Genomic DNA, 14,040 nt, shown 5'->3' with positions numbered 1-14,040 from the left:
AGATGTTGTTCTGGGTCCTTTTATGAGCTCCTGGATGAGTCGTCGTTGTGCTTTTGGAGTAATTTTTGTAGGCCGGCCTCTCCAGGGAAGGTTTACCACTGTTCCAAGTTATCCCCATTTGTGGATAATGGCACTCCCTGTGGTTCACTTTGCCATGGCTTTGAAACCCTTCCTAGACCGATACATGTACATTACTTTGTTCCTAATCTGGCCTTGAATTTTTTTTAGATTGTGACATGTGTGGCTTTTTGTGATCTGTTAGTGTGCTTCACTTTGTCAGACAGCTTCTATTTATGTGATTTCTTGATTCAACAGATCTGGCAGTAATCAGGCCTGCGTGTGGCAAGTGAAATTTAACTCTGCTTTCCAGAAAATTCTGGTTAATCACAGCTCATTCATGATTCAGCATGGGAGGGGGCAATTAAATTTAAATAATAATTTAAAAACTTCATCTTGGATTTACTCGGGTTATCTTTGTGTAATATTTAAAATTAGTTTGGTCTGAATCATTTAAGTAAGAGAAATAAGCAAAAAAAAAAAAATCGGGAAGGGTACAAATACTTTTTCACACCACTCTCTCTCTCCCTTGATAACATTTCCCAAGTTGTAGGGACCCGTAACAGTAAAATTATCAGCACACAAGACAAGTAATTTGCACCCCTAACCCACAAACATTTATCGCTCCCTGAGTCCCTTCCACTCGTACTGTATTAAAACCCCTTATGGTACATTTTAGTCTCCCTCTCCCTCTCGTGCTAGGGAGAGTTCTGATCAGCCAACTTAGGTGCTCTTGATCAAGGATGATCTGAGATACTGTAGTGGGGCAACTATAATCACAGGTAGTGAGACTCACTGTGTCTCTGACTTTGTGGTGACAACTATGGCAAAACCAGGATATAGGGTCTCCTCCAGCCGCCCCCCCCCCACACACACACACACACACACACACACACACACACACACACACACTTCACTTTCCTCACCAGTCAGCTGACCTCTAGTCTCTGCCCCCCAGTCATGCCATGAACTAAATGGGCGGCTGCGAAAAGGCTGAGTTGGCGGTCATGGCTCCAGGAACACCCCAGCTGGGTGCCTGCAAAAAGGCTGGGAGAGCAGCGCAGGCATCAGAAACAGCCCAGAATTCGATGACCCCTGGCAAAACATCATTCAACCCCTGAGGGGGTCCCGACCCCCGGGTTGAGAACCACTGTTGTAAACCCTGTTTGAAAAAAAACAAAACCTGTAAGACAAAGGCATATTGAGCTAGTATGCAGCGCATGTTAGCTCATTATGTAATACTTGCCTTAGAACAAAACTCTCTCAGTGGCACCTGCACACCGCTGAGACGGCTGACATTTTTCCCGAGTTTCTTCTGGGTTCTTGGGCTCCGGCACTGTGATTGGCAGAGCCACGATGATAGTTATACGCACTGTGGAACTTAAGGGGTTAATCCTCTGCATTGTGTAAAAAGGCTATTTAAACCTGTATGCACAGATCCTCCCCCTCCTGCAGGGTCTCTCTTGGCGAGGCCAGATAAGACACAGTGAGGGTAGTACTGCTGCACATGCTCAGTTTAGTTTCTATTGCTGGAGAGAACAGTTCCTTGTTGAGCTGATCTTTTCAGGTCACATATTGACATTACACATGTGTGTGTGTGTGTGTGTGTGTGTGTGTGTGTATACAGATCATAAATGACAACCCAGTCCCTCCCTCCTCCATGCCCAGTAACTAAAAAAGAACACAGTGGGCATGATCTCACATTGTGAATGATGGATGATCCGCCTCCCATAACAGCACAAGGGCACAGGCTGTAGCGGAAATGTCCTCCTACCTGAACATTCAGCACTCAGGCAGACCCTGCAGTTTATCATGTGACCAGGGTATACAGATCAGGTATAGAGTGGCAGTATTTTAATGTAAAAAGAAGATTTCTAAGCTGTGGGCACTGGGGGGGGGCAGATTTTAATAGTTTTGATAGTGATATATCTTGATGGAAAATGTTCTTCACAGCCTATGGGTTGCTTTTTCTCAGCTAAATGAATTACCGGAATAATTTACACCTGTCTACATTTTTACTGTACATTTATGTTCTACTGTTACACAATACAGAACTTTAAAGGTATCACAGATAACCTGGTCATAAAATATAGAGTGCCTTGAAAAAGTATTCACACCCCCTGAAATTTTCCACATTTTGTCATGTTACAACCAAAAAACAAAGTGGCACATAATTGTGAAGTGGAAGGAAAATGATAAATGTGTTTTTTGTTTTTTTGTTTTTTTTTTTTTTCCAAATCTCTGAAGTGTGCTGTGCATTTGTATTCAGCCCCTCTGGGTCAATACTTTGTAGAACCACCTTTTGCTGCAAGTCTTTTTGGGTATGTCTACCAGCCTTGCACATCTAGAGTGATGTTTTTTTCCCATTCTTTGCAAAATAGTTCAAGCTCTGTCAGATTGGATGGCGAGCTTCTGTTAACAGCAATTTTCAAGTCTTGCCACAAATTCTCAATTGGATTTAGGACTGGACTTTGGACTTTGGGCCATTCTAACACATCAATATGCTTTGATCTAAACCATTCCATTGTAGCTCTGGCTGTATGTTTAGGGTCGTTGTCCTGCTGGAAGGTGAACCTCTGCCCCAGTCTTAAGTCTTTTGCAGACTTTAACAGGTTTCCTTCTAAGATTGCCATGTATTTGGTTCCACCCATCTCCCCATCAACTCTGATCAGGTTCCCTGTCCCTGCTTAAGAAAAGCATCCTCACAACATGATGCTGTCACCACCATGTATCACAGTGGGGATGGTGTTTTCAGGGTGATGTGCAGTGTTAGTTTTCCGCCACACATTGCATTTTGCATTTAGGCCAAAAAGTTCACTTTTGGTCTCATCTGACCAGAGCACCTTCTTCCACATGTTTGCTGTCTCCCCCACATGGCCTCTCGCAAACTGCAAATGGGACTTCTTATGGCTTTCTTTCAACAATGGCTTCCTTCTTGACACTCTTCCATAAAGGCTGGATTTGTGGAGTGCATGGCTAATAGTTGTCCTGTGGACAGATTCTCCCACCTGAGCTGTGGATCCCTGAGTGGAAACCCACATCTAATTTGCAATAGTTTTGAACTTAGCCTTAAACTTCTCTATAACTTTATGCCTGACATGTCTGGTGCATTCCTTGGCCTTCATGATGCTGTTTGTTCACTATGGTAAACAACCTCTGAGGGCTTCACAGAACAGCTGTATTAATACTGAGATTAAATTACACACAGGTGGACTCTATTTACTAATTAGGTGACTTCTGAATGCAGTTGGTTTCACTCGATTTTACTTAGGGGTTTCAGGGTAAAGGGGGCTGAATAGAAATGTACGCCACACTTTTCAGATATTTATTTGAAAACCATTTATCATTTTCATCCCACTTCAGAATTACGTGCTACTTTGTGTTGGTCAATCACATAAAGTCCCAATAAAATAAGTTTGGATTGCCCAACAAAGTGGCACGTAATGTTCCCTCCGGGTCTAAGTCCCTCCACTTTTGAATGGTGGACGAACAAAGGCTTCCTCCGTCTTGTGGATTTCTGCGACCATAGAGGATTGCTGTCTAGAAGCACTTTACAGGAAAAATACCTCCTCCCCATAGGGCTGCAATTTAGATATTCTCAAATTAAGCACTTCCTGAAACGTACTAGTGACTTGACATCCCCAACCCCCATGGTATATTTGTGTAGCACAGGGGCTAAACACACTGACCACATATCTATGATATACGCTATTCTATACGAAGGGTCCACTAAATTACCTTACAAGGTACGATGGGAACGGGATCTAGGGGAAGAGTTAGAAGCAGTGGAATGGGGGAAACTGGCCCAATTCAAATCTAAACCTAACATTTAATACCTCCCTGATCGAGGTAAACTACAACGTTTTCTTGCAATGGTATCTGGTTCCAGTCAGATTGGCGTCTGCAGTCCAGGGGGTCTCCAGGTGTTTTCGTAGTTGCCAGGAGCTGGTGGACGTGTAGCAAAGTAAGGCGGTTCTGGATCCGCACTTACAATTGTATCTATTCCCTCACCCAAGTGAATCTAGCAAAGTCTCCACAGCAGGCTCTTCTGGGGAAGCCAGTGGAGGGGATCCCGGGACATGTGAGACGCCTAATGGCATTCATTTTCACGGCAGCTAGGCTATCCATAGCGAGATCCTGGAGGTTGCCTATAATCCCCTTTTGATCTTCTGAAGGCAAAATTGACATGGATCATGATCAATGAACGTATGGTGGCTATCCACAGGGACAAGCTAGCCCGCTTTAAGAAAACATGTAATCCATGGATAAAATACCTGTCAGAATCCACCTGATCTGGAGGGAGAGACAGTAGCTCCCTACATAGGAGGGCCATAGCCTGGTACCTAGACACTGCCACTTTCTTCCTGTCCTTTCACATCTTTCCCTATGGGTTTTCTCTTATGTTACCGAATCCTTCTCCCCCTCTTCTTTTTTTTTTTTTTTTTCCCTCCACTCATCTTTCATTCTCCATTCTTCCTACAAGATGGATTAACCTTTTAACCGTGGTCCGGAGTGACCTAGTCACTAAATATAAAGTGTAAGGGCTCGCAAGAGTCCAAGTAAGGGAACAGACAGCAGTTAATAATACGTTCAAAGTTAAACATAGATTGCCTGTGTATATTATTTCTTCACATTTATTTCTTTTATATTATTCAACAGTTCCCCCTGTTGGGGACTATGCAAATGATACTCTGGTTCATTGTCAACTGTTCGGATTTTACATCTTCAGTGACCTTACTACCTGACCAATGAGTGGGAAACCACCCATAGATCTGAGTTATTGGGCTGTTTGACTTTGTCTTTTTCTTGTATGCACCCAGTTTTGTGTTTTAATGTTGAAAAATTACCAATAAAAACTATTGAAACGAAAATACATTTACGTTTTTGATTGTAACATGACAAAATGTGGAAAATTTCAAGGGGTATAAATACTTTTTCAGGACACTGTATATATTAGGATTATGTCATCTGTGATACATTTAAAGTCCTATATTGTGTAACAGTACATCATAAATAATAATATATAGTGCATTAGAGCTGCGCGATTAATTGTTAAAAAATCACTATCTCGATTTAACCCAACATTTCCACGATTCATACAGTGCAGAGCCCGTTCTCTGCTCACCCACAGCTGTCCAAAGGAAAAAAAAATAGCTGGCAAATGTTTATAAACATTATAAGCGTTGGGAGATAACTATAAACAAAGTATCATTTGGTTCTTTTAGAATTTTTAGATCAAAGGAATAAACTTCGGTCTGTAAATGAGGCCAGTTTAACCACTTAAAGTGTAAACTTTTTTCTGATACTTGTTGCTTACAAGTTAAAATCAGTATTTTTTGCTAGAAAATTACTTAGAACCTCCAAACATTATAAATATTTTTTAACAGAGACCCTAGAGAATAAAATGGCAGTTGTTGCAATATTTTAGGTCACACTGTATTTGCGCAGCAGTCTTTCAAACGCAAATTTTTAGGAAAAAATACACTTCAGTGAATTAAAAAAAACAAAACAGTAAAGTTAGCCCGATTTTGTATAATGTGAAAGAAGATGTTATGCTGCGAGACTCGTGAGAGAATCGCGATCTTTGTTCTAAGCAAAAAAAAAAAAAAAATTGTGATTCTCATTTTAGCCAGAATCGCGCAGCTCTACACAGTACTATTTTGTGTATGTGTATATGTATGTGTGTGTATGTGTGTGTGTGTGTATATATATATATATATATATATTTTAGTAGGAGGGTGGTTCTTTACTGCATTTCTCAGAACAAGCCTGTTTCCTCGGAAATATGGGTAATATCCATAAACAGGCATAGTATCTAAAAATCGGTACCCAATATTAAAAATGCAGTGGTATGCCACCATTTGTAAACCCATGTTTTATTGGGACAACATGTGGACAGGGCCACGTTTACCACGGTGTAGCATCACTCTTCTTTAAACAACAATCTGTAAATGTCTGGGAACTGAGGCGATCTCTTGCTGGAGCTTTGGGAGAGGAATGTGGTCCCATTCCTGCCTGATATAGGATTCTTACTGTCCTGGGTCTTTGTCGTATTTTTTGTTTCAAGATGTGCCAAATATTTTTGTTTGGTGAAAGGTCTGGACTGCAGGCATGCCAGTTAATGGCATGGCACCTGGACTCTTCTACTACGAAGCAATGCTGTTGTCATAGATGCAGTATGCAGTTTAGCATTGTCCTGCTGAAATGGGCAAGGCCTTTCCTGAAAGAGAAGTCTTCCAGATGGGAGAATATGCTGCTCTAAAACCTGAATATATCTTTCAGCATTGATGGTGCCTTTCCAGATGTGAAAGCTGCCCATTCCATACACATCAATATGGGTGGCAGATAACAAGCTGAAAGTTCCCTCTCCTCTTTAGTCTGGAGGACGCTGCTCCAATGGTGGCCAAAAAGAACAGATTTTCACTTTTCAACAGACCATTTTAAATTAGCTTTGGCCCAGTGAAGACGATGGTGTTTCTGAATCATGTTCAGATATGGCTTCTTCCTTGCATGATAGAACTTTACCTTGCATTTTTGCATGGCATGGCGAACTGTGTTCAGAGAGTGATTTTTGGAAGTATTCCTGAGCCCATGCAGTGATGTCCATCACAGAATCATACCTGTTTTTAATCCAGTGCCGTCCGAGGGCCCGAATATCGCAAGCTTCCAATATTGCGTTGGGCATTGGCCTTGTCACTTGTGCACAGAGATTTCTCCAAATTCTGATATTTTCGATGAGCTTATGTACTGTAGATGATTTAATTAAAGTCTTTGCAATTTTACATTAAGGAACATTATTCTGAAATTGTTTGACCATTTTAGATGCAGCCTTTTACAGATTGGTGAATCGCTGCTCATCTTTACTTCTTAGTGTCCTATGGGAAGGCTCGTTGGTTCGTTTTTTTTTTTTTTTTTTTTTTTTTCCTTTTCTTCTTCCTTTTACGTCTTTCATTCCTTGGCCTTTTCTCTTCTTTCCATTTATTAAACGTTTTGGTAGTTTTGGGGAGAGACGTAAGACCGCTGGCTGGCCGCCATTGGTCCCACTCCCTTTCTGAGGGCAGTGTGTGCAAACACAAAGACCAGCTACCCTAATTAATTCATGGCCAGGGTGACCCCTCGTCTTAGATGAGGGCGATCCCCAGTCATGAAGTTCCTATTCAGAGGATGTATTCTTTGTTATTAGGAAATCTAATCACAGCCCAAAATTATCTTATCTTTTCCATAGTGATTATTGGTGTATGTCACTAATACCATCATGTACCAATACTTTTCTTTACTGTATTGTATGGTTCATAACCTTGATAAAAAAATAATTGGAAAAGAAAATGGTGGAATACCACCGCATATTTAAAATTTGGGTACTAATTATGCCTATTCATAGATATTTCCAATTCTTTGGAGGAAGCAGACTTGTTCTGAGAAACCCAATAATTAAAGTACTACCCATCTACTCTATCTTGATCATCAGCTTATCCTCAAAATACAATAGCCGGGTATAAGAGGGATTGAGGGTAGTAATGTTTGTATATTCTGAATACTGTACAGCCTAGTTGGAGTGCTGTAATTCTTGTATTGGTATTATATAATTGTGAAAGTTTAATATGCATTAAATACATTAAAATAGGTTTATATATGATTTATCTGTGGTCCTTTTTAAAAGTCTAATTGTGTGGTAGTATATCTGAAGTGTAAAATAGGGATGTGGTGTCAATAGCAATTCTTAGGGACATTACTATTTGGGTATTATGTATAATCGTCTACATTGGGGTTACACATTCCTGCTAAGAACCTAATATCTGATGAAAAGCGTGGTTCACATCAGATCCGATAAGCTGAGTTGATCTGTATTTATAATATCACAGGCTCAATACAAAGCACACAGAAAACATTTTTTTTTCCATGTGTCCTGTTCACACTGAGCTGCGGGAATGAAGCCGTGCAAGTTCAGCTGAACTTGAACGATTTCATTCCCGCATGTCAGTCCCGATTTCGGCGGCGATTTTACAGACTTCTGTGCGGGTTTCTGCACAGATGTCAATGGAAATTGCACCCCAAAATCGCAAAAATTAGTACAGAAACTACTTTTTGAAATCAGTGCGGCGCTGCAAATGCAGCATATCACCAATTAGGATGGTGCCAATGCTGGCAATTTCCACCAATTTTATATGTCAAATCGCATGTCAAAACGCACCAATGTGAACCAGGGCTTAAAGCAGAACAAACCTATCGATTTAACCGTTAGCTCTTATTGTCTGTCTATCGATTTAACTGTTTCCCAAAATTGGTACCATCCCTTGAATGGTAACTGTCACAGTTGTTTTTGCTCTTAACTGAACTGTCAAGCCATCATATGGCTGGTGTCCTAACTGATCACATGTGCAGCACCATGGCAACAGTAGATCAAACCAAGGCTAAGATGACCGCTTCTTTGACTGTAAGCCTGGGTTCACACCATAGCGAACACAGACATCGCATCTGATTTGCACCCACACTACGGTGCCGATCGCATGCGATGTCTGTACAATGCGAGTTCAGCCATACAGTTGTATGGCTGAACTCGCATTGGATTCGCACAAAAAAGGTGCAGGGACTTTTTTTCCTCCTGCACTGGAATCGGATCGCATGGTTGAGAACACCGATGCAATTTGATTCCTGTCCAAATCCAGAGTTCGCACTGTGAACTGTTCTGGGGGTGTCATTAACATTGTATTGACATCCACAGTGGTTCGCAGAGGGTAGTGTGAACTGCCTGCGGGAGAGATGCGATGCAGGAACCGGAGCTGGAATCTTGCATCGCTACAGTGTGAACCTAGGCTAAAGGTTAGGGGGAATTAGTTCTACTTTAAGGTCAGTTGCATTCTTACGCAGTGCAAGTCATCGCACTGCACATGTAGGCTTGATTGAAATGCTTTGCGACACTTCAATAGAGTTAAGAAAAAATAAACCGTGCAATGTGTTGTATCAGTGCATTACAATGCCCCTTGCCAACATACACTGGCGCGCAGGCATTTAGCATTTGGACTGGTGCGAATGAGCCCTAAAAGTAGCCTTTGTGCAACTGGTCTAGTCTTGTGAATTATAGAAGCACTCCTACTGCAGACGTGGACACCACTTTGGCCTGTGTTTCGGTGAATTCCCTAAGTGGGTGCTTGGTGCAGGGCCTTAAAAATGCAGTTTACTAGACTTCTTGACTACAAGCAGAGTCAAATTCACATGGTGATGTTCCAGCCTGTCACTACTTACACTATTTGTCATCAGCAAAAAAAAAAGAGATTTAGGCCCCTTTCACACTGGGGCGCTTTGCAGGCGTTATTGCGCTAAAAATACCACTTGCAAACTGCCCCTAAACAGCCTCCGCTGTTTGTTCAGTGTGAAAGCCCGAGGGCTTTCACACTGAAGCGATGCACTGGCAGGACGGTAAAAAAAGTCCTGTCAGCCGCATCTTTGGAGCGGTGAAGGAGCGGTGTATTCACCGGTCCTAAACCGCTCCTGCCCATTGAAATCAATGGGACAGCGCGGTAATACCGCAGCTATAGCTGCGCTGTACGAGCGGTTTTAACCCCCGCTGGCGGCCGAATACAGCCGCAAAAACGACGGTAAAACAACGCTAAAAATAGCGCTGTTTTACCGCCGACGCCCCCACCGCCCCAGTGTGAAAGGGGCCTTATGGATGGGATTATCTAGAGTGCAGCAGTACACAGTGGAAATGGATCCTGTGCTTCCGCTGAATGGGGAGAGGAAAAAAGTTCCACATGCTGCACCTTTTGTAATGACAATGCTCTGTAGCCCTTTCTTCATCAAATAAGTGAGCACAAGGAATCTGTCTGTTTTTTGCCCCCTCCCCGCTTTGATGACCAGGCCATTTTTTTGCGATACGGCACTGCATTACTTTAACTGACAATTGTGCGGTCGTGCGACACTGTACACAAATAAGATTTGTCTTTTTTTTTTTTTCTCACAAATGGAGCTTTCTTTTGGTCGTGTTTGATCACCGCTGCATTTTTTTAAATTTTTTTGCGCTATAAACAAAAAAGGCCAACAATGATACATTTCTTCATAAATTTAGGCCACTATGTATACTGCTACGTGATTATTTATTTATTTATTTATTTAATTTTTTTTGTATAAAAAATCTCAATAAAAATATATTGATTGGTTTACGCGAACGTTATAGCGTCTACAAACTATGGCTATATTATGGAATTTTTATTTGTTTATTTTATACTAGTATGGGTGGTGATCAGCAACTTATAGCGGGACTGCGATATTGCGGCAGACAATCGTAAACTGACACTTTTTCGACACTTTGTGGGAACCAGTGACACTAATACAGTGATCAGTTCTAAAAACAATGCACTGTCACTGTACTAATGACACTGGCTGGGAAGGGGTTAAACATCTAAGGCGATCAAAGAGTTAAAGAGGAAGTAAACTTCCTTTACTGACTTTTACTTATAGGTAAGCTTAATAAGGCTTACCTAATAGGTAGTGTAAATATCTCCTAAAACATGCACTGTTTAGGAGATATTTACATTATATACAGCCAGTGACATCACTTGCGCATGCGCTCTGAAGGAACGGCCATCCGTGCCATTCCTTCAGAGCCCTGTGCCATGAACTGCGGCTCCCACGCACATGACATCATCACATCTCTGGCCAGTGACAGAGCCAGAGCCCGTGAATCCGGAAGCAAGACAGGTGAAGATAGGAGCCCCTGCGGCGCTGGAACAGCTTGTTTTTAAGGTAAGTTTCACATAATGTGCTAGTATGCGATACTACTAGCACATTATGATTTTACCTTGTAGGGGGGGACGTTCGGCGGTATACAACCGATTTAACTGTGTGCCTAACCAGTGTTTTTGTGTACACAGTGTGCTGCTTTCACTAGGGGAAGAGATGGATTTTAGTCCCTGCTATGCAGAGACACAGGATAGATTCCCCTGTCAAAACTGAGATATGCCTTGTTTACATATCTCAGTTCTCTGTGTCTCCCTGAAAATCGGCGGGTGCCGGAGGACATAGAGTACCGTAGATCGGTTTCTGCTTTGAATTATCACAATAGAAGTGTCCTGCCAGCGTCACGCGCGCACCCCCCTGCAGTTGGGAAGTATAGGATCACGTGTATATACATGATCCTGCGCACAGCTGCTGCTCTGTAGCAGTAAACGTAGAGAAAATACAGGTAAAAACATTTTTATATTCACTATTGCCATATCCCCCCCACACTCTTATTTTCTGCTATTTAGTTAACCTATGCTCTCCTTTTGGGCTACATTCACGGGTCTGTGTGTATTATTTTTAAGGATGCAGAAGGTGTGCACTGCTGCAAATCAAACATGACAAAGATGTAGCCAAAATGATTCCTGTACTAACGAAAATATAGAGGCTTCTATAGGTGACTTCCGTCTCTGAAAATGCTATGTACTTGACTGTCATGCTGATCCAGCAACTACAGTATTCCAGCCTTTACTTAATTAACACAGTATCATTCTGATCCTCTCCCTCTAAAATATTGTGCAACTGTTTCCCCCACCTGCCCCCCAGCTTTCTGGTATATAGGCTTCAGGACAGTCTCCCCTAATAGGCCAATCTCGCACATGAGCAGCCACAGGGGCCAGTTGAGTGACAAAGGAAGTGACGATCGATTCCTAATCCCTAGAGGGTGGCGTGAGGGGGGAAAAAAAAAAAATAACTGAAGACTTCAGGAGAGAGGAAGTCTCTGATATACTTTCTGAGCTCTTCATTTTTGTTTATTTTTTTTTTAAGTCAGCAGCTACAGTACTTTGTAGCTGGTGACATTTTATTTTTGGATAGCCGGGTGAAGTTCCTCTTTAGGCACTGACCTGGAACAAGTATGCAGATGTACTTTCTAATCTGCATACTTTAAGATCGGTAAGGAAGAAAGTAGTCCCTAGATCAGCGTGTCGGCCCAATATTTTCTCAGTACAGGTTTCGGAGTTTCCGTTTAGCAAAGGAGGCTCCTTTGCACAGACTGAAGTTTTAATATTTATTTCATGTTTTTTGTATAGAGCTAAAAGACTTTGCCTGTGCCTCTCATGCTTATCTGTCTTTCTCCCAGCCACTGCCTGATCATCCAGAAACTGAGGCGTGCAGCAGTCCTTACCATTTTGTGACAGGTAAATGAGTCTTTTCAACTCTTGAGTCATTTTAAGGAGCCACACACATTATTTGTTTTTTGTGCTGTGAATATGTACTGCTGCAGGTACATGTATGTGTGATTTGAGACGTTTTCTAAATAGAAATTTAGAATTACTTGTTCTATAAATGGTATTAGGAAAGAACGCTGCCTATGTGTAAAGAGTTAGTCCAGGTAAACTATTTACTTTCTAAATTGATAAAAATGCAATTCTGATTGCGGTGACCTGTGCATACCTGCCATATTGTTTCTCAGAGTGCACCTGTGCCTAGACTATGGACAATAACCACTTTCCTTGGACTATTCATAAACCACCCAGATAAAACAAGCTCAAAGCTGGTATCTTTATTTTTCAGCTGTCAATTTAAATGTTTAGTAAAAGTGATCTGGCTGGCTTTACAGCTGGAGCTGCCTGATCACTTTCACAGTAGTGAGAGGTGCCACATCCCACCCTTTTGCTGCTGCCCATGGGGGTTCCCAGGTTTTCCTGTTCATCCGGGCAGCCAGGGACTGCAGTAACCTGCCACAAGAGTGAGGGCAAGAGGAGATCAAGGAACATCCATTCACTGATCTCTTCTGCAAGTAATGAAGCAATGAGCTTTTTGTGTAGCTGCAGGACAATATGTTGTTGATGAGCTGCAGTAGATGGCAGGGAAGACGTTGGGGGTCTAATAGACTCCTGATGTCCCTATAAACAAGACCTGTCAACTAGTCATGCTATCACATATGAGCATTTTAGCTCCCTTGTGATTGCAATAAAGTTAAATGGGGAAAAAGGTGTTACATAAAAATAATTTAAGAACTTTTAAAAGCATCCACTTGTATGTAAACGCCAATTATGCCATATGTGTGAGGTATTGCCACGAACGCTGGTATGAGAGAGAAAATTCTACAGCCATAGTTCATGATTGACTCTAAACTGATAACCTGTGAAGGCTTTTAAAGCGTGGCATATAGACCAGTGGTTCTGTCCTCAGGACTAACTAACAGGCCAGGTTTGCACGGCCACTGAAATACATCACAGGTGATATAATTTGCTATTCAGTGATTGCAGTATTCTAGTCTGCATCTCCCCAAGGTAATACTTAAAATCTGACCTGTTAGTGGGTCCTGAAGACAGGGGTTGTGAACCACTGATATAGACAGTATTGGGTACTGTTGTTTTTCGCCATTTCACGGGTACCTGCAATTTTAAAGCTTGACGTGTTTGGCATCTATTTACTTAACACAACCTCTTTTTTTTTATATTTTACCATAAAATTGAGTATTATATTGTGTTTGCATGCACTAAACATTTTTTGTGTATTTTTTGTTCCAGAAAATATACTTTTGATAGGTGTGCAAATATAGTGCAACATAAAAAAAATTGCACTACTAGTCTACAGGACCTCTGCTTTCAGAAAATATAAAATTGTTTGGGGTTCTAATAATTTTCCAGCAAAAAATGCTGGATTTTAACTTATGTGAAAATGGAAAGATTTCCCCAGACATGAAGTGGTTAAAGTATTTTTTTATTCTTAACAGGCACTGAAAGCGCTTTCAAACAAGTCATCCCTGACCCCTCTAGCTGCTTGTACTGTACAGTAAATCGTTATCAAAGATAACAGCAAAGGTTTAATGGGTTTAGTTGGTTTCTAACAGCTTAAAGTGATATTAAAGCTCCATTTTTGTTTTTTAAATAACAAACAGGTCATATGTACCTGCTCTGTGCAATGGTTTTGCACAGAGCAGCCCCAATCCTTCTTTTTTTAGGTCCCCTGCTGATGCTCCTGGCTCCTCCCCCTTTGAGCACCCACTTGGCAAGCCGCTTGCTATAGGGGGTACTT

General features: G+C 41.6%; 1 protein-coding gene across 4 annotated transcripts in view; it reads left to right on the top strand.

Moving 5' to 3' along the window:
- Positions 1 to 14,040, top strand: part of FAM53C (family with sequence similarity 53 member C) — a 67,561-nt gene that overhangs the window by 12,120 nt on the left and 41,401 nt on the right. For all 4 annotated transcript variants that reach the window (XM_073620415.1, XM_073620414.1, XM_073620412.1 and 1 more), the window contains one exon: positions 12,137 to 12,194. In XM_073620415.1, the coding sequence (XP_073476516.1) occupies positions 12,137 to 12,194 (58 nt within the window). The remainder of the gene's footprint in view (positions 1 to 12,136; positions 12,195 to 14,040) is intronic.

This window comes from Aquarana catesbeiana, linkage group LG03, assembly GCF_042186555.1.
Source record: "Aquarana catesbeiana isolate 2022-GZ linkage group LG03, ASM4218655v1, whole genome shotgun sequence".
Taxonomy (NCBI): Eukaryota; Metazoa; Chordata; class Amphibia; order Anura; family Ranidae; genus Aquarana; species Aquarana catesbeiana.
The sequence above is the reverse complement of the archived record's forward strand: the minus strand, read 5'-3'. Positions and strand labels throughout refer to the sequence as shown.